Here is a 26,368-nt window from a genome sequence, read left to right as displayed (position 1 = left end):
TATGTAATTTTCACATATAAACAGATACATATAACAGAATGTAAATAAACGCATATATACACATACATGCATATACAAACATTCAAAATATTTAATATAATATTTATCCCAGGCTGCTTGTATTTTCATACAAAGTGTATTTGTTTATATATGGTTCACCATCCTGTTGGAGAATACAATTTTTATGCCTTCCAAAAAATGATCTAGCAGTAAGTTTTTTTTCAAAGCTTTTTTTCCAAAGTCTTTTTGTAAGTATACTGGTTAATTCTCCCTATATAAATATTTTGAAATCCTATCCCTTAATGAGAAATAAATCCCTGTATACCTATCCAGCCACCACTGCCTTTTACTCTTGGTACCCAAAATCTTTTCTTATATTTCTCTGAAGCTAAATCTTTTAACAATTAATACTGAATGCTTCAGACCCGCTGATTAGTTTTAACTTATTTGCTAAAATATTGAAAAAACAAGAAAACTTCAAGAAAGAGTTGAAAGTTTTTTAGTGAATTTTCACTAACAACTGATATGAAATCAAATGAGCTTTTACTATTACCACTATAAATGAAAAGAATGATTTAGAAGAATTATATTTTTTTGTTGATTCAGTTGAATTATAGATTATCTTGAACTAGATAAAGATGCAGATAAGAAATGCGCTGAAATCAATTCAATTGCTTTTGAACTGCATACCATGTATAAGCTTGTTGACATTTGTTTATTATATAAATTTAGTAAAGAAAATAAAGAATTAACAAATTTTGCATTTTGTGTTAAAGATAGTCTGGATTAAGATAATCTGGATTTCTTCAAAGATTTCTTCATTTTTTCTTTTAAATAATTATTTTAACATTAACATAACTGTTACTCAATAACATACACATAAGCTTACCTTGAAATATCATTTTCTAAACCTTCTTGCATTCATGTAAAAAAAAAAAAAAAAAAAAAAAAAAAAAAAAAAAAAAAAAAAAAAAAAAATCCATACCATTTAATGGTTAAAAAATATGAAAAACCATCCTGCCTATTGAGAGCATTTTTATTATAAAACAAAAATCAAAATTTTAAATAAAAAAAAAATTAAAACTTAAAAAAACATTCATTTAAATTAAGTCTGAAAACTTTAACTTTTGCAACATTTAACATTTAGCAGATTGAAACACTTAAAGAATTCCAACTAACTATATATTTTTGAAATTAACAGAAACAAATTATAAAGTTAAGATTTCCTCAGTTCTGAGAACTGAAGTTTTTTAAAGTTCATTTTTAACTTGTAATTTTCTGAAGAAAGATAAGCAAAAACAACAAGAAACTCACCCAAGAAATCTATATCTTGTAAAACATCATCCCTTCTCATAACCTTCAAAGAATTCTGAATGCAAGTTCTGTAATCATTTGGATGTTGTTCATAAAGTTTCTTTAAGAAATATTCAATTTTACACTTTTCTTTTATCAAATCATCTTGACCTTTTAGATCAATATCCACATCATGATCTATTTGGTCAACAACAGCAGCCACATCATTAAAACCAGTGCAAAATGCAAATATTTTCCATTCTGATGCCACCTCATCTTTTAAAATATTCACTAATTTTGCATCCATTCCTAAATAAAAACTATTCATTGTCTACTATGTTATAAATAATTCAATCAACAAACATATTCATTCAAATGTGTTTCACTATCACTTTTAGTATAGACTACAAAATACAGAGGCTTAACTGATACAATAAATAATTGAGTCACAGCTCTCATCAGCATGAACTACTGGAAAATGAAATAAGTGCCCAACAACTTATGCTCTTTAAACTTTATTTAAATGAATTGAAACAAAAATAACTGATACAAATGCTTTCTCCTGTACCAACCTAATTGTGAATAAGATGCAAATATGAGGCTGAATGAAACTGAATGCAACAGCACTTACGTTTGGTGACATAAAAATCTAAAATTCTTGATAATTTCTTACAAATTTAACAAACAAGTACAATAATGTTAATTGAAGAAGACTTACATGAATGAAGTTTTCATGAAAAAGTCACCAGTTTCTACCTAAATGATTTTTTCAGTAAAATACCTGCATATGTAAATGTAAATTAGATTTACACCAATTAATATGCTAACCACAAGAGAATGACAAGGAGTAACAACCCTTTGTTGAAAATACAAGAACAACATAATGCATTGATAAATAACAGCAATATCCTGGTTTCCTGGTTTGGCAGCCATAATATCACTGTTCTTTTTCATTTTAAACACAATAGTACCTTTCTTTAAATTGAGATTCTAATAAACATTTCAAGAAAAGCTTTTTGATGAATGTTTTATGGTTATATATTTTTTTATATTTCAGAAGATATGTACTTAAAACAAAAGCATAGCAGAAGATATTTATATCAGAAGCATGGTAGCAAAATAAATAAAGTTTTGCATTTTTAAATTTCCATTTTATCTTTCCTTTACTACCCCTCCTCCTAATTAGTTAGTCTTTAATATTATCCACTGTATTTGTTATTTTCATTCACTTTATCTTTAGGTTGCTTGATTAAGGACAAATAGATATTAGTTCAAATAGGTAAAAGATTTCAAATATATTGACACAGTTGAATTGAAACTAGCAGTTTTAGCAAATAAGATATACTGTTGGAAACCCTTTCTCCAGCAACTTGAAGAATCTTAAAGTATACTAATTTTCATTAGTTACCAAGCTGATAGTCAAACAATATCATTACAATTAGACACATTCTAAAAATTCAAAAGATGGCAATTGTCAGTTTTTCTTGATTGCAGCTCTTTTTTTTTACACTTATTAAGAAAATATTTTTGCTTTCAAGCTCATTTTGTACTATTCTTCATAAGCCTAACAAATACAACATGATGTGACAAGAATTTTAACACAAAAAAAGATCTTCTAAGCCACAACTGTTTTTTGTGATGAACTTCTTGTCAATTCATGTTGTATTTGTTAGCATAGCAAATAACATCAACACCTCTGAAACCAGGTGATTAGGATTGTTAACAAATTATTTAGACAATAATTTAAAAAATACACAACTTTTACATTTATAATAATTTAAAAAACACACAATATTTACATTTTTAAATTGTTAATATCAATTAAATTAAGATTGATTTATTGACAAATAAAATGAAAAGATAAATAGGTGGAAATAATTTTCAAAATTGTTCTTCTTCAAATGTTATTTTATTGCTTCAATAAAAATTCCACAAAACCCAGATTTTTATCTGAGGTTTGAAGCATATTTAGGAAGTAGCTTTGCCCTTTAGAAGTTTACTTTGCTTGTAACTTTGAATAAAATACAAGAGATTGCTGAAACATTCACCTCTGATTTTTAACATTGTAGGATTTGTCAATAAATTAACATAACCAGTTTATAATAATTATTTTGTGTAAACAGTTATTAATCAATTCATTTTACACATTATGGAATTCATTTTGAGAGTTCTGTTAGATAAAAACAGTATAATATTTATAAAAACAGAAAAATTTTTTTTTTAAAATTTGTATTTGCTGACTTTAAAAACGCTCTGTAAGTTTATCTGTAAATAATTTTCTAAGTAAATTTCTCTTCAACTGAAAAAAAAATTTTTGTTTTACGTTTTAAGGAAGTATGTAAATAAACTAAAACTGTTCAAATCAACTTTTTAAAGGAAGATTATATCCCAATATCTTAACATTTAAGTCAGAAACACAGAGAAAACTTTAATCATGTGTTAATCTTGTAATTAAACAGTTTTGATAAACTTTTGTTAAATGCTTTTCATCATTTAAAATTCATAAACAACCTAGAAAGAAATGTGATCAAAATTTAATGTAAAAAGTCAGGTTACAAGTGAGAACTTGCTGGTAACATGTAAGGGTCAGTAACATCATCTAGCTTATTATTACTTCCTTGTGTGTCAATAATGCTTTGTTCATCAAATGTTTTAACTTGAATGTTACCCATTGAGCCTAGTGTGTCAAAAGCAAGTGCATTTTGTAAAAAAATATAATTTTGATATATATATTTAAATGACTTTATACATATGATTTGAGTAAATATACTGAACCTTTTTGAAAAAATTTTAACTTTAGAGCACATCTTTTGACATTACAAAATTTCTATTTCATTTGAAAAGGTTTTTTGAGCGTGAACTTAGTTTTTTTTTAAAAAAAAGAAAAACCTAAAGCAACTTTATGACAACCTTTGTAAATCATGAAGACCTTTATAAATTTTTTACAATGACTTTTATAAATACTCTATAGATTGCTATCAGGAGCTGTCTTATAAATGAACTAAAGTTGTTTTCTGGTCTGTATATCAGTAAGTTGCTTAATTTTAAATGACAGATTGGTTTGTTAACTTTTTGCCTTCTAAATGTTCAAAGTTGAAAAACGTTTAAATGTGCAATAATTAATAAATAATCACACAAAAAATGAATCTTAAAAAAACAAATTTAATTAAGTCAAGCCCTGTCTGGGAAAACCTTCTCAAATCAGTACCCTTCCAGTTCAGCAAAAAGTAATATTTGATAACTAGATGCCTACCTGTTTGACAGCTTATCTCTCTCAAGCAAAGGAATGCAAACAGTGTGAAGCTTCGCACTTTGCTGACAATTTTGATCACTCCCAAAATTCCTGCGGTCATGTGATACTTAAGTGACAGGCTGGACCGCGCGCACTCGTTTACTTATACAGAAACAGTGATGTTGCTGTGTCTAGGCTATAAAAGGGTGATATAGAAAGCTTTTTCTCTCCTAATATTTTCTCACCTAACTTAACAACTAGATATCTTCCGAAAAATTCTGAGTTGGGAAAATTTTTTGTTATAAACAAGATTTACATTTTGTAAAAAAACCTCAAAATAGTAGATTTAAAATGGGGGTTTGACGTCAGTGACTCGAAAAGTCCAATGGCTTAATGCCTCCATTTTACATCTTTTACCTAAAAATCGTATTTGAGTTAGTACATATTGACCAGTTTCCACGAATGTGAAAAAATTAGAGCTAGGAAAAAATGGTTGCTAGCAAGTGAGCAAATTAGAAATACAAAATTGTTGGGCCCGAAAGAACTATTATGAGAAATTCAAATTGCTCACAAATATCAACCATCTTGATAAATTTGTAGTTTTCTACAGTTACATATAGCAATTACTAAAGATTCAGTGGTATGGTTTTCATAAGTTTTACATTCATGCAAACAGTGGGCCTCTGTCTCAATAAGCAAAGATAGAGGTTAATTCTAAATTTGACTCTAATGTTGACTCTTGGTGAGCGCTAATGACATATCACAGCGCGCACATTCGCATACATAAGAGCACACAAGTTGTTTTCTGCTTAAGAAATCAGGGGCGTGTCTAGGGGATGTCTGCTACGTCGCTGGACATAACCAAAAATATATATATATATATATATATATATATATATATATATATATATATATATATATATATATATATATATATATATATATATTCATAAATTTAAATATTTTGTTGAATAAATATGATGCATCGGTAGATAAAAGCAAACAGAGCGAATAATTATAGCAAACTAAAGCAATAATTAAACAAACTATACAAGGTTAATTGTTCGAACGGATGGTATTTATCCGGGATAACAGTTAAATTTACGGTTAGGTATTTTATTATAGTGCTTGTCAAATCGAGAACGGTCTAAAGTTTATTAAAAAAAACGATTTATACATTTAAACGGAGGTTGTTTTAATTTTTGACTTAAACAAATTAATAAGAAACTTAAATGGACATACCTTTTTTTATTAAGTTATTATGTATTTCATTTCTTAAATATTTTCTTTTATTAATTTAAAAAAAATAAAAGTTATTATTTCTTAGAGAACAAATTCCTGACTTTCCTTTTCAATTATACCCTGAGTAAAGTTTTAGTCAAATTCTATTGATATTTATCATCAGGAGGAGAAGACTATAATTAACAACAAGCATATATTAAAATATATCAATGGACATCCTCAATTATTTTATACGAAGTTGTTTATCTTTCTAATTACTTGCATTTTGAACAATATAAAAAGGAAGAAAGGGTTTTAAACATTAAAAATTAAATTCGGACTTCCCTCAATATATACACCCTGTTTGGTATGTATTTATTAAACATGTCTTAAACATAAAATTTAGACAGTTTTTTAAACAATTTTTTTTGCTTCATATAAGAATAAGTCGTGTGTAATTGTTAAGCGTTGGTGCTGACTATGGTTATCATCATTTTCTTCTAAAAAAAGATAGCGTGCGAAGCGATTATGCTTGATAATGGTTAGCATCATGTGCGATAAAATATCGGGCGATTGCTAAGCTGTCTTGCTTCATATATGCGTTTGTCAATGAGGAAGGAAGGGGGGGGGGGGATGCTAAAATTTAGCATTTTTGGGGAGGGGTTAAAATTGCGACTTACCCAAAAATATTTCTGTACACGTCCCTGGAAATGTGTGCATTTTTTAACATTCATGCATATTCCACACCTTATGTCACCCCTTATCTCCCCCCAATAAGTGTTGACTGTGTAAGTACTTGTGCCCCGCACCAGCGCTTTCTAACTGATAAACCATGAAGAGGATTTGTTTGTAAAGAGCCAACCACCAGATCGGATTCTCTTCAAGAAATGCCTCTAAAGCAGCAGCAGGTTCAAACCAAAGCGTTAGCGTTGGTTCCCGATTTATGAGGTTAAGGCTATAGGCTCTAGTTGTAACACCATCGTCTGTGATCTCCGTTTTTGTGTCAAGATGGACTCTCTGCTCGTAGACTACTATTTGAAGGCCGTAGCTCTTTAAAACTACCCGTTTTTGCTTAAACTCTTTGCGCTCGAGAATCTGCTTGAACTATTAATGGCGCAACTCCTTTTTGACCTTTACGCGTTGAACACACTTGGCCTTGAGTTTGCAGGTACAACATGCCTCCTGAATCGAGTACATTTTTGGTCGAAAAGCAACAGACTCAGCAATGAGTTAGTTGTTACATTCGTTTTTGAATTTACCAACAATCTTGTTTTCTGTATTATAATATGGACTATCAGTGCGTCTGTATGTCTTTGTAGACATCTTCAGTCTCAACCTGGAACAACAAGCTGTTGGTATCGGTTGTATCAGAATCGATACCGATAGCTTGCCTTTTCACCATATTGAGCTTTAAAATTGCTAGACCAGTAGTCATACATTAATTGTTTGAATATATTGAGAACACTCTGGCCAACATATATTGCCCTATTCAGTTCGACTTCGCCGCCTGGTTGCAGATCCGTGGTACACTGGACCAAAAGTCTAGCGTACCACGGATCTGCAACCAGGCGGCGCATCCTATCTATCTTATAGCTACAGGTTCAATCAACCCTAATGCGGATTCGAAAATTTCCCATGGTCTTGTCAAAGAGCTAGTTGTTTAATAATTTGAACCATTCCTTTTCAAACTTCGTGGTGACCCTCGTCCGAAGATCAGTATTCAGCTGAATAAATGGTGCCATCATGGCTTTTATGTTGATAAAAAAAACTTTAACAAATAAGGAAAAAAATTAATTTGTTTTTAATAAAGAAAAGTTTCTTGACGAAAAGAAGAACAAAATTTATGCAGCAAAATTGAAACATCACAATCCAAAACTTTTATGTTTGAGAAAGAATTGAATCAATCTAAATCAATCAAGAATTTCCTCAGCCAGTTAATCAAGAATAGCCTCAAATTTGCCTCAAACTTTTGTTACACTCAAAATTGTGTCTAAAATTTAAAATCTGCTTAGCGATGAATTGCGCCTTGAAAGCTTGTTGGAAATGTTATGTCGCTTCACATAAGAAATGTTTAGAAAGTTAATTTTGATTCTATTTCAATTATAGGTATTTGATTCAGTACAGTTTTTTTTTAATATATAAAAAATTGAGACTGATAATAGATCAATAATAAAAAGTTAATGTTTTAAACTCTACTCATTATTATAATAAAATATTTTTTTTTTTTTTTGTTTATTATTAAATATTTACAAAAACCACAAAGAAATAGTTCATGTTAAAAAAACGAAATCCAGAAATTATCATTATACCATGCTGAGCCACTGTGAGTAATGCTCATCTTTTAAAAAACGGTTATTTTAGTAGTCTCGATTGATAAAAAACCTGATTTAGAATCAGAACCCTACAATTGACAGGAATCGAACTCCTGGAATTTTTACTTTACTTTTATTGATAATCAAAATACTAATATCTAAATTTTAAATAAAAAAAGGAAATAATATTAATAGCAGACCAAAAAAATTCTTTAACCCCTCAAAAAGGTAAACTTAAAAGCTAAATTTTTACATTAAAGTTACACAAATGTGAATACAAAATTAATATATAACAATAATAGCAATAAGCATCAGCGGCATTTGAGATTATGTTTAAACAGGATTTTAATAACATTTTTGTTTAGTAAAATTTTAAACGTTTTATGATCAACTTTCATAATACAAATTCACCTCAAAAAGTTTTTGTACTTTTCAAAAACAAATTCCCACAGGATTTTGATATTGTCCGCTTCATTTTCTGATTTTTATGCTAAAAAGTCAGTTAAACAATATTCAAACGATAGGAATTTGCATAAAAATAAAAACCTTCATACAAAGTTAACAACTTACAAGATTTGTATTCATGGAGCTCTCTGTTTCATATCCAAATGATTTATCTAAAAATTTGATTTATCAAAAGCGAAAGAAAATACTTATAAACTTCATAAAAAATGCGCTTAATTTAATAATTTTTATAAAAAAAACACATAATTCATTTATTACATAATTCAGTAATTACCAAAAGACAAGATTTCAGTTTATAAACAACTGAAGCCATACTTTTTCCGTGCTACTATCATTTTCATTCAACCAACTTCTTTTGCCAGATGTAATAATGCACTTGCTAAAACGTCATCGCCTCGGAAACTCTGAGCTCGAATTGCGTAAAGTTTTTTCCTAATCGAAACAGAAAATTTCTATTAAAAGCATCATCACGATGTTTCTTAAAAGTTTCATCGTAAGTTGTAAACTTTTTTCTTGATTCAAAAACAAAACAATCGAAGTTTTATTTTGCTTCATAAATTCAATCCACGTGATGAACAAGTAAATATCCATCGTTTAGCATCACCTTGCTTTCATTTGCACCGTGAATGGAATCATGTTTCCTTTATGAGTATCCGGTCTACTCACGTCTTTGCATTCAGGCCATGACGATTATGACCACTCTCTAAGTTTTTCGGTTATTTTTTTGACCTGCACAAGTATCAACATTTATATTTTTCAAAAAACATGAATTAAACGCAAAGAAAAAGCAAAAATTGAAATCCTCATCGAAAACCTCCAAGCTGACAATTTTATCTGTTAAACGCTACAAAAAACATTTTTTTCGTTCCCCTTAAAAATGATCTTCTCGAATTTTTGCTTATGAAACCAAGAGCCTTCATTATGAAACAACATTTAATACAGAGTTCTTGAAGATTAAATGCACAATAAAAATTATGAAAATTAGAACATCATGGTTCACATTTTAAATACAGACAACCCTGGAATGTTTTTGGTAGAGATGGAACAAGAGCACGTGGTTAACTTCGAGAAGTTTGCTTATCGTAGTTGCATATCTAGAGATAAAACGATCAACAATTAAAATATTTGTAAGAGTTGTAAGACTGAAAGTCACAACTCCTTAAAAAGTATTTGTGTAAATGAAATATACGTTTCCTTTGTACATGTATTCATAAAATGGAAGGTGCAGTGTTGCATCATTTACATAAAGCATTTTATTTGAACTTCTCAGCTTCGTGTATCAGCAAAATTTTTTGACGCATTAAAAAAAAAATTATTTCTCTCCTTGTTTAAAAAAGATGAAGCAGTTAATTTAACGAAAGACAAAGGTGGATGACGTAATTTAACACGAAGTCGTCTAGACAGAAGTTGCTGACTAAGTAAACTTTAGGTCAAGATATTGTTGCGAAACATCCAATAAAGTCCTTGCTTACAGAAACAAGAAGCTGAATATAGCTTTAGTTTAAATTTTGGAAAAAACTCCCGATCTGCTAAAGTTTTGTCACAATATACGTATTGATATAAAATCAAAAAGAACGTTCTTCTATTACAAATCGCTCTCAATTCTTTCGCCTCCAAACTAAGATGTTCGAGATGACGAGAGGTGAAAGTCAAAACAAAAAATAAAAAAAATCACTGGGGAGAGAACACTCACTTACACAACTCGTCAACAAATAACAACTTATTGAAAGAAGCGTCTTTTTTTTATACAAAACCCAGAAATTAATTTAGTTTCCTTCAAGTTATGAGAAAAAGAAAATTCGAATAAGATTGTTGTAACAAAATGAATTCAAATATAAATTAAACTTACAAAAGAATTTTTTTAATCTTCTCTTAAAATATTTTTATCCTTCTTAATCGTGCATCTTCTTCCGATATGATTCTCTATTACTTTTAATACCCTCATCATATTTTCTTCCTTTTTGCATATAGTTGATGCCTCCCTCTTCTTCACTAAAGTGAAGAGAGCTATTTTGTAAAAAGATGGAGCCAGATAATTTTCAACTTGTTTACTATGATTATTTTCTGGCACGAGTTAGCATGGGTGTATGCTGATATAGTTATAAGTATTCTCGTTTTCTGTTTCTGAAATTAGTAATAAATGAATTTCAGAGTTTGCTATACCTTTTGCCATTTCACTTTCTAACACACCAGCCATTCATTTCTTCTATCCAAATTATTTACAAATAGTCATCAACCCAAACTGTTTATATATGTAACCTATCATACGTATATAGCCATTTTCGGTCAAAACTTTACACAAATCATTTGGAAGTTCTTCACTCGTTTTCCAATTATATGATATTAACATGCCTTACTTCTTGTTTTCTGCAGATCCTGCTGTCAGTTTTAACATGTTTTCATGCAAATTTCTCATCTTTAGTCTTCTGCAATCATTTTAAGTTGTCGAAGTTATATTTCAGTTAAAAACTCTCATTTTAAAAGTTTAAACCTAATGAAAACACTCAAAAGGTTTTAACGCGTTGATGACGAAGTTTTGTTGACAAAACGGTTTAAAATCAGCACGATAGCTAACATAACAAACATAACAATCTTAAATCTAAAAACTTTCATTTGCACAAAGTAAATATAATCAAATAATATATTAATTCATAAAAAAAGAAAATGTTTATCAAAAATTAATCAAAATTATACAGAATTTGTTTCATAAAATCAAAAACTCAAAACAACAATTTTCATCAAATAAATTCAATTTTTACATAATTACAAAAATAAATATGCGAAAAATGCAAATTTAAAGTAACATCAAAAATTATATAGGTTGCTGTTCGATGCATCCTTGGTCATACATTGATTTAGCACCTTTAGATCGTCCAAATCAATATATCTATGGCTTTCTAATTGATTTCTAGCAATAGCAAGGTTGGTTTGGTCGAATGCGTAATCGCTTATCTCTTGTTGTTCATATTTTAGTTTATTACTAATGCCTTCATTTGCCCTGTTTAAAAGTTCCGTTATTTCTTTGAATTCTGTAATATCTTCTAATTTTTTATTAATTCCTCTCAACGTATCCTTGTGATTATCTAATACCTATAAAATCGCTTTAGACAAAACAGTTACATCTCCACCGGTCTCAAATCCTTAATGGAATACATCTTCCAAAGAAGCTATCTTACCCTCAACCCAAAAAACTCCAGAAAAGGAATGGCTTCATTCCTGATACTTTCACGGATAAAGTTTAATATATCAAACAACTCTGTAACGGCTTTTAGTAGCAGGGGCGGTTTCAAGTGCTAGCTCAACTAATAGATGCTTAAAATGTTAAAAACAAGTACAGAATTACCCGTAGCATATTCTTCTTTTAATTCCTCCGGAGTTGTTAATCAAAGATTATAGAATTCTTGAATTTACCTTAGACAAACTTTCTGCTACCAATATGAGCAGTTCTTGTGCCGTGACCGATTAGAGGCAAACCAGCGGAGAATATACTCGTTTCTGAAATGTTTTTTAAAGACTTGCTGATACCGTATTCTCTTTGTTCTAAATCCATTTGCCTCGCAATTAACGGCTCTAATGCTGCTTGTCCTATGTCATCACCTATTGCATATTTTTTCATGTTAGTCTTTGCGGGATTATATCAATAAACTACAATAACGCATTGAAGTTTACTTTTCTGCCAAATCCTAAACCAAAGTTTACTTTGACCGAGATCTATGACACTGTACATGGCTATTCTATTGCATCAAATTTTAATTTTATTGTGATTTTAACATTATCATTCGTTATTTTATAGTATTTTTCATATCATTATTGTATATGAATGTCATTATTGTATATAAAGGTCATTTTAACATTAATATAAAAATGATAATATTGTTATTTTTATATTGTGAAAAAACATTCTCAAATAGGCTCTCGTTTCAAGAAAGCAAAATTCGATTCGGGCTGCTATTCCTCGACCACGATACTTCAAAAACCTGCGTTTAAATATTTCAGTTAAGTTAATTGTTATGAATAAATATTTTAGAAATTACATTTTTGTGCCGTGGTTACAACTAATTTAATCATTTGTTAATATTAATTTCGCGGAATGTTATTTTTTTTTAAATGATCTATCCATTATCCTTGCTGAAATATTAGTTCCTGTTGCTTTAAATTTTCTTGTTACTTTTGCCACTTACACTACCAGACATGAATTTTTATACAAGACAAACTGTAACGAAAACATTTAGTTCTTAACAAATGATGAAAGAAAAAGTATAGTTTTGATAGTCTAGGTCGAAACATTTTTTTTGTAAAATGGAAATTTTTATTTCTCCATTTTTCATATACTTTATACTAAGAGTAGTCGATGGTTAAAATTTCTATGATGCTTTTACTCTAATGAATGCATAGGACAAATACATTTATTTGACTTGATTTTAAAAAAATTATCATGTATTATCACTTAACATTATTATTACTTGAGCTGAAGAACAAATTAGTGAAAATGGTGATAATTTTAACTGTTGTAATGAACCAATTTATTTTTGGCAATTTTATCTAATTCTTCATCGACCGTTTAATTCATGTGAGCAAATGTTAAGTTTCAGTTTTGATGAATTATAATTCTTACTATTTTATAACTATTTTTGCTATTTCAGATTATTTGGAATGTCTCAGAGACGGAAGTGCTATAACGATCCTAACAAGTTCTGTTACATTTGCGGGAGGTTTATGTTTAAAGGAGATGAGCGTTCTATTACACCTCGAGTTAAGACCCTGTATTATACTTATTTCAAGATGAAACTAGGGATGAGGACAAGGTTTTCGCCCCCCATAAGATCTGTGTTAAGTGTCTGTCTAACCTGTCCCTGTGGTCTAAGGGTAAATTGAAGAGAATGCCTTTTTCCACACCTATGTCGTGGCGCGACCAAAAAGATCATTTAACTGATTGCTATTTTTGTTTGACACACATAGTGCAATTTACCAGAAGGACAGCTAACAACATAATTTACCCTGACTTACCATCAGCGATAAGACCGAGAGCATATGATGAGGCAGAAGAGCATCCTGTGTTTTCTTCTGATCTTTTCGATGTTGTTTTAAGTGATGATGATGATGATGTGCTGAACATGAAGAAGAGCGATGAAGATGATGATGATTGGCTGCCTAACGACGAGCCGAAGTCTATCAGCCAGAGACAGCTGGACTTGTTTGTTAGGAGACTTGGCCTGTCCAAACACGATGCGTGTTTGGCTGGTTCAATGCTATGAGAATTCGGTGTCCTTGCTAAGGAAACGAGAACGTCTGTTTATAAGACAACAGACGCAGCTTACGTGCCATTTTTTAAGAGAAGTGAAAACAATAACTTTGTATTTTGTTGTGATATTCCTAGTTTGCTGATGAAGATGGGTATCTATACACAAGTGGAAAATGACTGGTGGTTGTTCATCGATGGCAGCACAAGAAGTGTAAAGGCAGTCCTTTTGCATAATGAGAACGCATATTCAGCCATCCCGATTGCTTACTCAATTACAGCAAAAGAATCTTATGAAACTATGAAATCTATTTTGCAGCTTGTTCGTTATGACACATTTCAGTGAAGAGTTTGCTCGGATCTGAAAGTTGTAGGTCTGCTGACAGGTATGCAAGGAGGTTCCGTGAAATACACATGCTTCATATGTTTGCGGGATAGCCGCGCTAAACATGAGCATTACATCAGGAATGAGTGGCCAGCACGAGGCAATGCGACCCTTGGTGTTCACAATATTCGCTTTGAGCCACTTGTTCAGTCTGACAAAGTTATTATACCTCCATTGCACATAAAGCTTGGCCTGTTTAAGAACTTTGTTAAGGCATTACACTCTGACGGCGAACCGATGAAAATCATAAAGGAGACCTTTCCAGAACTGTCACTTGCAAAAGTTAAGGAAGGGGTATTCGTTGGACCAGACACTTGAAAACTTTTGAAAAACCAACAGTTTACTGATTCTTTGTCCCCGATTGAGCTCAGAGCATGGAAGGCTTTGAAAGACTGTGTGGAGAACTTTCTGGGTAAGTATCTGAAAGTTTTAGGAATTAAGTACTTAATACTTGTATTCTATCAAAGAATTTCTTCTTTGCATTCATTTATTCAGGCAAGCACCGGTCGGACGGCTATAAAAACATCATCTCAGAACTGTTATCAGCCTTCAAAGAAATGAATGTGCACATGTCCCGAAAGATTCACTTTTTGCATAGCCATTTGGACTTTTTCCCCAAGCATTTTGAGAGAAACATTACAGACGAGCATGGAGAACGTTTCCACCAAACGATTTCAACTATTGAGCATTGTTACCAGAGGCGCGCCGATGAGAGAATGATGGCTGACTTATGCTGGCTGACTTACAATCCTATTTAGTTTGTCTTTTGTCAATTATACACTCATACCTTAACAACATCGCTTAGTTTTATTACAAAAATGGGAAAACCGGTACCTCTAGTTTACCAAAAAATGGTTCCACCCTGACAAATTTGGCTATGCATTTGGTCTTCAGGGCCATCCAAAAAACATTATTTTCGTTTCAAATCTCTTGTATAAAGTGAAAAGTGAGAAAATGTCTAGAAGTGTTATAGGTTGCGGTAAGTGTCCGCCAAGTAAGGTTGTAATTCAATTCTTAAATTGGAGCCCAGACCTTTACGCAATCGAGTGAGTACAGCTTTTTTTTTTTTCTTACCACTTACAAAAGCTGTACATTGTTCTCTGAAGAATTTAAGTTAATAAATCGTATTATAAAAATTTAATTTAATTACGTTCGCAAAGTTTGCTCAGTTTTATTTTGAAACTTAAAAATAGTAAAATTATAGTGTAGAAAATTATTGAATTATTATTTCTGATTATCTAAATCAATGTTATTGTAAATCAATTTAAAATTGCTTGAGTGGCTCACTTGATGAAAAATCAGCAGACGAATGATAAGTTTGCTTTAGATAAGAAAATTGGCAAAGGAGCTTTAAGTACTGTTTTTATTGCAAAAATTAACGCATGGATTATTGCAAAGACAAAATATGCGAAAGAGAAAGATGAAGTTGCTTTACTTAAACAACACAAAAGATTCTGCTATTAATGTTGCTGTGAAACTTTTAAAAAGTTATTTTTTTAAAAGATTGAGATTGAAATGTTTTAAGCAAGTTTAGCTAAAGAGTTTTTACAACGAGAAACATATATAATTACTTGCCAAAACACAGGACCGCGAAATTGTTTTAAATAAAGCTTAGCAGCACACGCAGACTCTCTCTCTCTCTTTAATACACTTGGTGCCTCTCAAGTCTTTTGTAAACGGTTATCTTAAGAAATATACATAAAGAATCTTACCATAGTATTTAATCTAGAATTGAAGTAAATAAACGCATTTCTTTATGAAGCCCAAAGATGAAGAAGATATTTAAAGATTAGCGAGTGAAACATTCTTCGTGAAGAGTTTGTTTATCTCAAAGAGCAGGGTACCAGCTAAGTAATTTTATTATTCGAGATATAAATATTAAGGTTTTATGTTGAATTAAAATAAGTTATGTGATATAAGGTTAAAATAAATAAGTTAAGAGAGTTAAGTTTACAAATACTGAGGTAAAATTCGACAACATAAGGGATACTCTTTAGCTAAACTTCATAAGTTATAAATTCAGTCGCTAAAGTTAATTTACTAACATTTTTGGATTGCGGTCGTCGATAACTGATAAGTTTTTTTTTTAACAAATTATTACAAGCAACAAAAATATTTTATTAAAAGTTCATTAGAAACGTTTAAAGCGTTTAAAATTCAACAAAACATTCGAAAATTAATTGCCGTTTGTGAGAAAAATACTTTGAGTTAGAAAATCCCGTATAAATTTGAAATCAGATTTGCGAAATGTCTGTCCTTACAACTAAAAGAAGAGTGAGAACTACGAATGCTAATTCTATTTAAAAAATAATTCGATCAGGCTAATGATTTAATAGAAGATGTAAATCAAAATGATAATTTATCAGAACTTATTAATTTGAGAGAGACTGCAAATGATAGATTCGAGAGAATTCTAAATGATGAAATTTCAACGTCGATTGAAGATGCAGATGAACAGCAAATTAATGATGATTTAGCAATCGAATTTGAAGAAATATATGTAAAGAATCTTGTCATAGTATTTAATCATAGAATTGAAGTAAATAACAATTCTTTACTGTGCTTCATTAATTTTCCATTTAACGATAGGTAATTTTCCTCTTTAATTCTCCATATTTCTTGAGATAGTTCTGTGTCGTTCTTATACTTTTCAATAATAAAAGATTTTAGGTGGTTTGCATACCTTAAATTGAATGGTGTTCCACTGATGCCGTAATATGCTTTTTCTTTCATTTCTGGTTTGCTGGAGGAGACGATGGCTTGGTAATGTATGTTTCTTGTAAACTATGTTTCTTATAAGGCAGTTCTTATGTAAAGGACACTTTTTTTTATCCATGCAATTATAAGTTTTTACTCTCATATTGTGTTAATTTTGCAGAATGTGCTGGTTGTGTGGATATATGATGTCTTTTATGCTTGGCATGCAGCTGTAACTAACTTTGATGGAACTTCTATTGAGTATTTTACGGAGTTTGTCGACCAGATTTAAGACCGCGCAACAATATTTGTGCAAACATTTTTACTGTAAGGTGGTTTAAACCAGATAATTTTTTGCTCACAACTTTTGTTATTAATGGTTTGTAAGTTGGGAATGTATTTAAGCTTTTGGTTGTAACCGGATATTTTTAAAGCTTCCTCGTACATATAGGAAGAATTTCTGAAGAAGTGTTCGCTAGATGAATTGGTCGACAGTTGTAGCTCAATAGAATGCGGAATTTGTTTTAAGATGTTTGGTGGATGGTTGGATTCAGTATGAATATAGCTTCGAAAATTCTCGGGTTTACTATAAGGCCGGAAAGAGTTGTCATCGAGGTTTAAAGTAACATCAAGATAATTGACACATTTAATATTACATTGGATGGAAATAAGCAGGCCATTGTCTTTGAAGATTTGAACTAAGTGCTTTTTGATTTGCGGACCACTGGTGTTTTTAAATACAGCTAAACCGTCATTTCGATATAGTCCAAAATCAGTCTGGTTTTAATGTAGCGATAGTTGGAAAGGAGGAAAATACTAACAAGTTCACAAACCTCAGCCCCGTCGAAAGCACCCATGTTAACATCAAACAAACCGTTTTTCTTTTTATCCAAACTTGTTCATTATTGAAGAGCAAAGATTTTCTTGCGTGTTTACTTTTTTTAATTTAAAAAAATCTTTTAATAGAAAGGAGTTTTCCCCATTTAAAAGCATTCTCATTTTTTTGTCATCAGCCGTTAATTTTAAAAAACTTGTTTAATGATTAAAAGAGTACTTTACTCTTATGAGACTCAAATGTTACTAATAAGAATATATTAAATATGAGTGTAAAACTAATTACTAGTGCATTTTAGCGACAATTTTGTCAAGTAATTTACTTATTTTTATATTAAAAAGTGATCTGATCAAGAAAAAACAAACATGATTTGCAGTTTCAGTCTAAATTCTTCAAATAAATGCTACCTTAAGTTTGAATTTGAAAAATAAAAGCAAAATATTCTATTAATGCTTCCTAAATTATTAAAACAAGTACAAGATATTAATTGCTTAGAATTATGAAAATGCGCATAGTATTTTACTTACCTAATGAAAGCACGAAATGCAGGTTAACAAGGACAAACACGTATGTGAAGATGAATTTCTTAACCAACATCTTTAACCTGAGAATTACTGTAACAGATATATTTAAAAATATACAAATACATATATATGAAGTTGTTAATTTATTAATTTCTACACTTAAAAAAATTTCCTTTTTTATTTGAGAATCAAGAAAATGCAAATTCTACTTTTATTATTATTCAGATATCATTAGCTAACGAAATGTACCTTGTCCTGTGGTATAGATAAATAAAACCTTTTCCAAAGTAACGGGAAGAAATTCCAGGTGCAAATGAAAAAACCTTAGAAGACTGACATTTTAATATATTAGTTTATTATCATACTCATATTAATTTATGTAACTAAATCTTGAAGAAATGATTGCTTCAAAACATTTTATTAAGTTTTTTTTTTTACTATTAAAAAACCCCAAGCAAATATCTTTCTATCTTTCGTTACGTATAACAAGTCTTTTTTCAATACATAAAAAAATCATTTTGTTACTGATACTAAACTTGATTCTAAGAAATGCGCAATATATTTTTTAAAGAGATATTTATTAAAACTAGATGCGTGCCTCTTCGTCAGTTAATTTTTGTCAAAGAAAGAATGCAAAAACTCCCAAGAGAACTTTCACTGTACCAAGCAAGTACAGTGAAAGTTCTCTTGGGAGTTTTTCAAGTGTCTGCTTCTCCAAAAAGAGCTACTTTTTTGTTTCACCAAAGTTTAGATGTTAATATTTATTTTTTTAAGAGCAGTGGAAATGTAATGGTGGTAATCATCCATTAGTTTTATATATTTTGATTTATTTTGGAAGAATGAAACTTTATAACGTAACTTAATCTCATTTAAAATGAGCGGCGCATTTGAGCCATTTGCACATGCGCCAGTATAAAAAATTAGAAACCAAAATGTTCCAGATTACATTTATACCAATACCCACTTTATTGTGTTAGTGCATAAAGCACTAAATGTTTTAGAAAAAGTTGCTTTTAGAAGAAAGAAAAGAAATGGAGAGTGGAGCAGAGTTTATGTACAATATTTGAGAAAAAAGAAAATCAACACAAATCTTGTTTTTGCATGGGTATGAAGCGGGAAGGAAAACAAATGATTAGATCAACTGCATGTTTTAGTAAGCGAGACATCGAAACACTCATGAGTATATTCAGAGGTAACGCCCAATATCAAAAAATAAAATTATTATCTTAAGTTATCGAATTAAGAAAACACAAAAAATAATTTAATTAAATAGTAGTTAACGGATTAACATATCCTGATCCGTTGAGTATCATGCAGTGTATCAATAAATAGAGGAACTCTAACTCTAGTTATTAAAAAAATATAGATTTTTTTAAAATCTTGTTTTTGAGATTAACTAAAGAAAGAGTTTCTCTATTTATTGACACCTTTTTTGAGCGTGTGGGACACTTCCCTCTCGTCTTTTGATAATCGATCCATTACCGATTTTTTTTACCTGGGAATAAATGAGCATTAAATTTAAACAAATTGTGTTTGATTTGTGTTTTGTTGAACCTGTCCAACTTTCGTTTCCTCTGAAAATGACAATATTTGTTATTTATTAATTATATAATATCCCGCCAAAAATATGCATGAAGTATCAACTAATTTTTGAAATAATTAACGAAACTAACTGAGATTGCTAAAGATTCTCCAAGGTCTGATTGGTCATACATCGCTAATAAAAAACCACTATTGACAGCAAAAGACCGCCTAAAATATTAGAAGTTATGCCGAGAAAGGATCAGCTGATTTGCTGAAGAATGGTCTCTTGTAAGTTTTAGTAATGAGGCTAGTTTTGAGTACAATCGCAAAGGTACAATGTTAAAAGATACAAGCATGAGAAGTATTTATCATGCTAAGTTATATCAAGATTGCAAGGAGATGGAAGCTTGGCTGGAATATGGGGATGCAATTCTTACAAAGGTCTAGGTGTAAGCAGTGTATATACCGGAAGAATTAATCAATATAGCTACAAAAATACTCTAAAAAAGTGTTTATAACAGAAAAATAGTGTAGAGTTTGTCATTCTTTACCATTACCAATCTTTGGTGTTTTATTAGCTTTTGTAGACGAGGAAGGACAGGAAAAAAAAAAAATGTTTTTAAAAATGGTTTTTTAGTGAGATAGTTTTTGTTGTTTTATCCCTATCCAGCGTTTTTCCCCTGTTGAGTACTCATACTCTCTAAACTTTAGCAACCCTGGGCTGGGATGATGCCCACTTTAAACAACAACCATGTTGTGTTTGAAAGTGCTCACTTAGAGCGTTTCAATGGCTATTATTGCTTAATTCAATAATAATAATAAAAGCGAGCAGCGAATGTCTCAGCGAAGAAACAGCCCTAAGATTAGGAGTAGTAAAAATAATTTCGAAAGTTCACAGCAAATTAAAGACTGACGAAGATGAAAAAGGTTTTTACGTCGAATTGATGCATATGTACCAGATCGTTATACATCCCATCCTTACATAATATTACCTAATACATCTAAGTTATCCCTAAAAATCTTTTTTTTTTGTTATATCCCAGGTTCAACAAATTTATATGTAATAATACCACTAATAATACTAATAATAATAATTTTTAATAAATTTAGTTTCTGGTCCGTGTACTTCTAGCTTAATGTTCCAATAGCTTGCTTTGTATTAGTGATCGTTTTAAAGTGGATCAAGTTTTCAAATTTCTTGCCCAGTGTCACTATACGCTTTAAAATTGACATTTCTTATTGGAAGAAGTTACTGTTTGACGTATATCTAGCTTTATTGTCCAAGTTCTAGCCTGGTGTCAATATTCACTTTTTTCTTTGAAATTAACATTTCTAATTGGATTAAGTTTCTATTCGGTTGCAGAATGAATTAAATATTGGAGCATCTTTCATGGAAGTATTTTGCTTTTGGTATTATTTTTTATTATTAGAGCGTTGCATTTTACTGGAATTCACTGTGATTCACATGAAGTAAAACAAGAAAAACTGGTTTTAGCTTTATTACACATTTTTTTTATAAATGTTATAAATTTTTCACATAATGAAAAGAAAAGAAAGGGTATAGTTGAGTAACTGAAATATTCTGTTTTTCTTGATGCGATGGGAGTTAAAAAAAAAAAACTTCTTAAGAGTCTAATTTTGAGACTTTTTTTTCAAAAAGCTGGAAACAACGTTTTACATTTAGAACAAAGAAAAAACGTTTGAAAAAAAACTTTTTTTCTGACAGAAAAATATTTCTCTTCAACTGTCATTGGTTACTTTTTTATTCAGTTTTATCAAATGAACGTAAAAAACGTTCAGAAATGAAACTATGAAAAAGATTTATCCTACAACTTCTAAAAAAATGGATCAACTTGAGCATAATTTAACAAGTCACACTTAAGGTTGAGCTTTTTAACAAATTTGTAGAATCGAGGCGTTAGATTCAAATGAAGTTGTAAAGAGTTCTGTAATTGTTGCTGATTGAAAACTATTTCTTTAGATTCAAATGACCCATAAGCCAATTGAGTTTAGCACAGTGTTTTCAAAGAACTACCCTTACACTTGGGTTCTTGCGGAGAAATCATATGGTTTGGTGCCGACACATAATTTGGTTAGAAGTATAAAAAATGACTTCATAAAAAAAAAAGATTTTAATGTAATTAAAAACCATTTCATTTTTATTTATTTTCGGTTCAAAAAATGAAAAAACTTTTGATCTTTTGCGAAGTAAAAAAAAAAAAAAAAAAAAAGTGTCAAGTAAATAGAATTGGACAAAAAAAAGGTGGCCGAAAAAAATCAACTTATAGAGCTAAATTACTAATCAAATGTAAATACAACTCAGTATTTATATCGGGCCTCAGAACTCTGCTGGGTGGCGTTTTTAAAAAAAGGCTCATGGTTGTTAGTAGAAAAAAAAAAAAAAATGAAAATTAATAAATTTCTTTTCATTTCCACTATTTTGTTTTCATTATTTTTTCAGTTTTTGATTGAATCTTTTGTGTATTTTTTTCGATTTCTACCATCAGGTAAAAACTCAAAACGTTTTTGAATCAATTTTAAAAAAAAGGGCTGATGAGCTTTTGTCACATGAAAAACTATTTTTAAAGAAGGAATCCAAATCAAATCAAAATCAAAAAAATAAAGAATTTTTAATGAAAATAATAGATAAGTGACTTCATAAACACAATTCATGTCAATCCACACGGCGAACATTTCAGTTAAAGTTTGCAATATCAAGTTCATATGAAAAATAAAATTTTTTTCCTTCGTCAAATATAAACATATAACTAATAAACATTTTCTAACAATTTAACAAAATAAAATAAAACTGGCACTGAAAACAAAAACTCACAAAATAGAAATTATTGAAAATTTGAAAATTAAAACGAAGCTAACAAAGTGAACTGACAAAACCATCCGCATTTTTTTTCTTTAAAAAAATTTAACGTAAAAAAAAATTAAAAAAATAAACCCGTAAAAAATTACTTTCTTCAAATTTATTTCATTGAAACACAATCTTCATTACTTTTCACTTAAATAGAAATAAAGCCTAATAAATAACACAAACTCTGAAGCATTAAATGTTCATTTCGAGTTATATAAGAAACAAGCTTTGTTTTTAAAGATATGATTCATTTAACTGACCCGAGTCATGTTAATTATTTTTCAGGTTTTTAAAAAGGTATAAAAAGGTGGTTAGTGTTCCTCCGATATTGCTATTGTTCTTTTAAAGTTTTTAGCTGCTGACGAATAAAAAACATCTTAACAGAATATAATGTACGGAGTAATTATTAGTTAATTTTGCAAAAGATATTGACAAAAAGAAGTTATCAAATGTAGTAAAAGGTTTTTTTGTCTTAAGAAGCGAGTTATAAGCTAGATTAAATTCATTCATAAATTTATTCATTGGTCCAAGACAACTTAAACCTAAATTACTTGAATATTTCTATCATTACCAAAAGCCCACAACCTTCCTTCAAAGGTACTGAGGCTACTAGTCTTTAAAATATTTATTGCTTTTTTAGGTGTATCTCTAAACTTTTCATCGACTTCTTTGTCTTTGTCGAACAATATTTGTCTCTAATTTTATTTTGTTGTGGCTGCTCTGTAAGACATGTACCAGAAAAAATCTGTGCGAATATTTTAAAGGATATTTATTCAACTATTTTATTTTGATAATAAATGTTATATATACTTTGAAAGTACACACAGTGTTATAAAATGGGTTCTAACCTTGACTTTCTGACCCGAGAAAACCCTTTTATGGAATGATAGCCCACACTATGGGGATCACTTGGATATAAGTATTAAAATCAGATTACAACGTCCTGGCAAGTTATTGATGTTTAAATTTTCTGAATTTATTGATTACACACACATTCGAAATGACAGCTTGTTTTGCATTTTTACAGTAAGATATAATTTTAAATTCAAGTAAACAAACATACAGTAGTATAAAGAGCATTATGTTTTATGAAAACATAAAAAAAAGTTGAAAAATTATAAGATATCAAGAAGATAAGCTTCCTTTATTACAAAACAAATATAATATTTTTTTATTCTACTGTTTTTCTGTTTAACTTTTCGTAAAAATTATTTTTAACTGTGAAAATAACACAGTTTTTGAACTTCGGGAAAATTTCGGGAAAATAAAAATTTCGGGAAAAGGCATGATTTATTTACTTTATTCACGAGAGCAAAACTGCGCACATCTAATTTTATAAAGAAATGTCGAATACCGCAAAAAACCACCAAGACTGCAGGAAAACTGTCTGTTTTCTTTGCTTCAGTAAATGTCAGTGGGAACTGACACCTTTCCTAAAAGAAAAATGCCAAACAATACTCAATGAGAGGATCAATTATAGTAATGACAAAGTTCCACTTGGAATTTGTGAAAAGTGTCGTTCTTGTTTAAGAAGAAAGGATTCTGGAGAACACATCAATCTCCCATCACTTTACAATTTTGAGACTATAAAAATTCGACCTCAAACTAGAGACACACAATGTGACTGTTTGATTTGTTCTGTTGGAAAACTGAGAAATAATGGTCAACAGAAAACTCAGCTTTTGCAGAGCTCAGCACAAAATACTCCATCTTCAACTGTCCAAAAACGATGCTCTGACTGTTTTTCAATTATTGGAAGAGGATTACCTCATCATTGCACAAAGGGCACTTTGCGAAATAACCTTGTTGCTGTTGCAACCAAGGATCCTGTTGCATCTGAACGAGTTGCTGCTCTTGTTGTTTCAAGTAAGGATTCTTCTCCACATGGCACTGTTCGATTGAGTCAACCACAAGGTGGAAGAATGCTTCCAATAATGCCAGGTAAAAGTTTAACTTTCATGAAAAGATATTTTAGAAATTTCAAAATTAAACAATATCTGCATTTATTTTAGGTTCCTCATCAGCTAGAAAACTATTTCCTCCAAACCCATCAATTAGTATAAAAGAACTTGTTCAAGTTCAGGCAAACACAGGGCTTTTAAACAATGGCATCAAGAGACTAGCTGCTACAATTAATCAGTCAACTTCACAACATATTGTTGAGAAAAACTATGCTGTAAAATTTGATGCAGTTAGTAAGCAGCTTTCTCACCATTTCACGAGTTCATTGATTAAAGATCATGCTGGATGTGGAAGGACTGTCATTCATTGCAAGGACTTCAAAGAGCTTAAAAATGAACTCATTTCTATGAGAAGCACATCAAACAATCATATTGTGAAAGTTGGAATTGACGGTGGGAGAGGATTCCTGAAAGTAAGCCTTGGAATTATTGAATTAAATCGTGAACCTAACACTCCCCCAACAAAACTCAATTGCACAAACAAGTTTTTCAAGGACACTGGAGTTAAGCGGCAACTTATTATTGCTGTCTCTGAGGACCTGCAAGAAAACTACTCAAATGTGTCTCAAATTTTCGAATTGACCAATATGAGAGACCAAGATTTTGTTTTGTCCTGTGACCTAAAACTGGCAAATATAATTTGTGGTCTCCAAGCACACTCAAGTGCACACCCCTGCACCTGGTGTGAGTCAAGTGCAACGGACCTTTTAAATCAAGGAAAATTAAGAACTTTCCAATCTCTTGATCAGAATGTCTCACTTTTCAATGCAGCAGGATCAAACATCAAAAGAGCTCGTGATTACATGAATGTTGTTCATTCTCCTGTATTTGATCTTGCTGGTGGCACATTAGTTTTGGACTTCATACCGCCAATCAAGTTGCATCTCCTTATTGGTGTTTTCAATCATCTCTTTGCTGCCCTACTAAAAGTTTTCCCTCAAGGAACTCTTTGGACTGATTCACTGCACATTAAAAAACAGCCTTATTATGGAGGGAATTTTGCAGGAAATGAGTGCAGGAAGCTGCTAAAAAATATTGATCTTCTTCAATCTATTGTCGAGAAACACTCATGCTATGCTGCAATACCATTAGTTGATGTATTTCGAAAATTCAATGCAGTAGTGTCTGCCTGTTTTGGATACGTTCTTGATCCAAGTTATGTACAAAAAATTGAAGCTTTCAGAGTGGCTTATGTGGCACTGCAAAATGTTTCTGTGACACCAAAGGTTCGTACTGTATTTTTTCATGTGAAAGATTTCATTGACAAACACGGCCAAGCTCTCGGACTTTACTCAGAACAAGCAACAGAGGCAATGCATCACAACTTTCAAGTGCATTGGCAAAGGTACAAAAGACCTAACCATCATCCTGAATACAGTAAAAAGTTGCAATGCTGCCTTGTGGACTTTAATAGTAAACATTGCTTGTGAAAAGAGCCATTTTAGAATGATTTTTTCTTGTATTAGAATATTTATTTTAAAGCATAATTTTCATTTTAGATACACGATAAACTCTCAGAATATGTCTTTTTGTTTCCCTAGTTCATATTTATTGGAATAACCTATATTTTGTACTATATTCTGTCGGTTTTTGACGGAAAACTCGAAAATTATGGTTTATGTCGGTTAAAACTGAAATTTGGCTTCTAAAAAAAAAAAAAAAAAAAAAATCTTGTCGGTAAAATTTGTTTTTTTCATTTTCACCCCCACCTCACCCCACGTCTTCGTCGTTCGGTACGGCCCTGTCAATAACTTGCCAGGACGTTGTAATCTGATTTTAATACTTATATCCAAGAGATCCCCATAGTGTGGGCT

At 30.5% G+C, this 26,368-nt stretch overlaps 2 protein-coding genes and 1 long non-coding RNA gene across 9 annotated transcripts in view; 2 read left to right on the top strand and 1 right to left on the bottom strand.

Annotated features, from left to right (window-relative positions):
- The window catches only part of LOC149893797 (uncharacterized), a 46,785-nt gene extending 35,767 nt beyond the window's left edge, over positions 1–11,018 (bottom strand). For 2 of the 7 annotated variants that reach the window (XM_090076272.1, XM_090076279.1), the window contains exons 1-2: positions 4,547–4,672; positions 1,315–1,602 (exon numbers count right to left, since the gene is read on the bottom strand). In XM_090076272.1, the coding sequence (XP_089932398.1) occupies positions 1,315–1,602; positions 4,547–4,646 (388 nt within the window). In that variant the 5' untranslated portion in view covers positions 4,647–4,672. Of the gene's footprint in view, positions 1–889; positions 962–1,314; positions 1,603–2,011; positions 2,050–4,546; positions 4,673–6,426; positions 6,733–8,628; positions 8,676–8,838 lie in introns of those variants that run through there. The other 5 variants (XM_090076276.1, XM_090076277.1, XM_090076275.1 and 2 more) reach the window with 5 other exon arrangements.
- A 1,492-nt stretch (positions 11,019–12,510) lies between these two features.
- On the top strand, positions 12,511–15,117 carry LOC149893796 (uncharacterized). The gene is made up of 2 exons (XR_016448827.1): positions 12,511–14,559; positions 14,643–15,117. It is a non-coding gene; the product is annotated as an uncharacterized LOC149893796 (long non-coding RNA).
- Positions 15,118–23,936: 8,819 nt separating this feature from the next.
- Positions 23,937–26,068, top strand: LOC145189956 (uncharacterized). The gene is made up of 2 exons (XM_090099265.1): positions 23,937–24,534; positions 24,606–26,068. Exons 1-2 carry the CDS (start codon positions 23,937–23,939, stop codon positions 25,982–25,984), a joined length of 1,977 nt encoding a protein of 658 aa, XP_089955391.1. The 3' UTR covers positions 25,985–26,068.
- Positions 26,069–26,368: the final 300 nt, after the last annotated feature.

The sequence above is a fragment of the Hydra viridissima genome, unplaced genomic scaffold, assembly GCF_058129835.1.
Source record: "Hydra viridissima isolate aposymbiotic clone 2 unplaced genomic scaffold, HvirCarnegie_v1 scaffold_1, whole genome shotgun sequence".
NCBI lineage: Eukaryota > Metazoa > Cnidaria > Hydrozoa > Anthoathecata > Hydridae > Hydra > Hydra viridissima.
The sequence above is the reverse complement of the archived record's forward strand: the minus strand, read 5'-3'. Positions and strand labels throughout refer to the sequence as shown.